This window comes from Haplochromis burtoni, unplaced genomic scaffold (genome assembly GCF_018398535.1).
Source record: "Haplochromis burtoni strain Fernald_Lab_line unplaced genomic scaffold, NCSU_Asbu1 Contig_285, whole genome shotgun sequence".
Taxonomy (NCBI): Eukaryota; Metazoa; Chordata; class Actinopteri; order Cichliformes; family Cichlidae; genus Haplochromis; species Haplochromis burtoni.
The window spans coordinates 138,159-140,870 of NW_024582646.1; the positions used below are offsets into that span (position 1 = coordinate 138,159).

The 2,712-nt window shown below is 39.5% G+C and overlaps 1 protein-coding gene across 2 annotated transcripts in view; it reads right to left on the reverse strand.

Moving 5' to 3' along the window:
- The window catches only part of scfd1 (sec1 family domain containing 1), a 37,488-nt gene extending 35,196 nt beyond the window's left edge, over positions 1–2,292 (reverse strand). For both annotated transcript variants that reach the window (XM_042227854.1, XM_042227852.1), the window contains exons 1-3: positions 2,176–2,292; positions 926–996; positions 246–334 (exon numbers count right to left, since the gene is read on the reverse strand). In XM_042227854.1, coding sequence (XP_042083788.1) covers positions 246–334; positions 926–996; positions 2,176–2,206 — 191 coding nt within the window. In that variant the 5' untranslated portion in view covers positions 2,207–2,292. The remainder of the gene's footprint in view (positions 1–245; positions 335–925; positions 997–2,175) is intronic.
- Between the last annotated feature and the right edge of the window lie 420 nt (positions 2,293–2,712).

Sequence of the window (2,712 nt, forward strand, 5' to 3'; positions counted from 1 at the left end):
GTTTTGGTGCCAAAACCAACAGAGGTAAACAGCTGAGGTGACTCTCCAGTGCCTTCTCTGAGAGGAGCATGTGACCAGCTGGCTTTGTGGTGATTACCGATGATTATGATTATTTTTGATTATGTAATATTTTGTTTTGCTGTTCTCTTAAAACAGCTCTATGTGTGTGTGTGTGTGTGTGTGTGTGTGTGTGTGTGTGTGTGTGTGTGTGTGTGTGTGTGTGTGTGTGTGTGTGTGTGTCCTACAGATGCAGAGTGATGCCCATGTCTCGGAGCTCTTTGACAGACAGCAGTGGGGAGATGATGTCTTGGCCAAACCGGTCATATATTAACACCTGCAGAAAAGGCAGAGATCAAAAGACTTTTTCTGGCCCAGGCAGAAATCACAAATACAAAGTCTTACTGATAAACCACACAACACTTATTTATGTGACTGCTTTCACTGTGTGAAAAGTCTGGCATGTGAAAGCAGTGATTGCTAGTGGAATGCAGATCTGAGGGTGAACTACTGATACATACATACACTGATTAGCATGAAAGATTGAGTTGGGGATGTGGGCTGGCACTGACATCAGCTGATTTGCCAGCATTGTGGCTTAGGTTGACTACATGGCCTATGTGAACTATAGAATTATTATGTATTTATTTATTAAACTTCGAGTTCACCTTGAAAAGCATGACATTCTTCATTACACAGTAAGCACGTACACTGTCCCTTCAACTCCTCTTAGAAACACAGGATGTGGATTTTAAGAGGCTGAGTTAATCCTAAATAAGATTTAACACACAATGCAGCACACTGCATTTTCTGAAGACATTGAGCTTTTATGCACGGCGAGTATGAGTCTCAGTATTTAAGTCATGATTTCAGGCTGGATGTGTTTCCTTGACACCTGTTGAGTTACTGCACTGTCAAAGTGACTTACCTTCCATACTGGCTCAGCTGCAGTGTTCTTCAGAGGAGGTGCATTGAAGTTCAACATTCGCTTCAAAGCGACTGCAGAAATGCAACACAGAAACTTTTACGTTAGGGCACACACAACCAGATCAGTATCCACATGGCTAATAAATACTGCTCCATTAATACTAGCTTAACTGAGAAGCAGTTGTTTCTGTAATCAAAATGTTGTTTTAGACATCTCAACAAATACTCTTCTGAAATATGTCAAGGGTTTAACATGCTTTTTTTTTTATAGTGAAACGAGCCTGGGGATATGGCATGCCATATGACAAAATAAAGCCTAAAATCTTTGCATTTTAGGCTTTAGTTGTCACATTTGTTTCTTAAAAATATCAATAATGACTATCTGCTATGATAATCATAATTGACTAACTGTTGCACTTTTGACTAAAAACGAAATTCTGTAGGATGTGATTTTAGTGTGTGGAAACATTTCTCTGAGCATTTTATAGACAAAATGTTTATTAACTTGAAACTAGACTACTGATGCAGTCCTCTGGGACTGCAGTAAACAGCTAGCTTTATTTTTTTGCCAGCTATCGATTTGATAATCCCACTAATCACCGCAGCTCTAGATCACACATTGATAAATCTCTTTATTCACTGACCAGGCTGCCCACAAAAATATTCAATAAATGTACTTGAATAAAAAAAGTATATGCAAGAATAAGACATCCATATTCTCCTGTCCATCCAATATTTAATATTAATAAATAATATTAAAAAGCAATACAACAATAAACTGATCCAAACAACAAAGCTTACTGAAACCATAAGAGTATAATCACATGGTGACGAGAGGATTCATCCAGTGTATATGAAGCTAGAAACTAGAAATAGCTTAAGGCTTTCTTCACAGTTAGCAGGAGGCTAGCTATCCGTAGCTATTTCTACCGTAGTAGAGCTAGCAGCACTGATAGCTTACAGGACGACGGGTTAACTTTGGGTAAATAATTTAACAGTGTGGTTGACAAGTTAACGTGTCTGTAAATATAGGAAAAATGAACGAGTTCCGCTATAAATAGTGAAACAGGAACATTAATGAAGTAGCTCAGCCCCTGTTAGTTTAGCACGTAGTTTAGTTTGTCAGCTATTTAAGAGGGGGAATGGTATTTCAGTCAGACTTCGGGTTGGTGGACCTCTCCACACACCGTCAGCGCTGCTGTCTTTCGCCTGATATAATGCTAACGAAGGAAAGAAAACATTTTAACAAACCTGTCTGCTTCTCCCGGACAGACGCCGCCATGTTTGATGTTGTTAGTTACGGAGTGACTGATGACGTGGCACCAGCTCGACGTCAGCTCACACGTCAGAGAAGAGTAGAAAGTGAAGAGGTCTCACTCTGGTGCTGTTTAACAGAGAATACAAGAAAGAATGCAGATCATCAAAGTAAAGTTCCGTTTTCCAGTAGACCATTAATGAAATTTTTAACAGCTGTTTTTCAGAGTTATGTGGTCCTCACAAAACAGCCACTACAGGCACTGATTTAATAGAATATGAGGAATTGATTAGGAGTATGAAATATTTGAAATGAGCTCAGCCTTAATTCAATTCAATTCAATTCAATTTTATTTTATTTATATAGCGCCAAATCACAACAAAAGTCGCCTCAAGGCGCTTCATAGATACAGAGAAAAACCCAACAATCATATGACCCCCCATTAACCACACTTTGGCGACAGTGGGAAGGAAAAACTCCCTTTTAACAGGAAGAAACCTCCGGCAGAACCAGGCTCAGGCGGGGCCATCTGC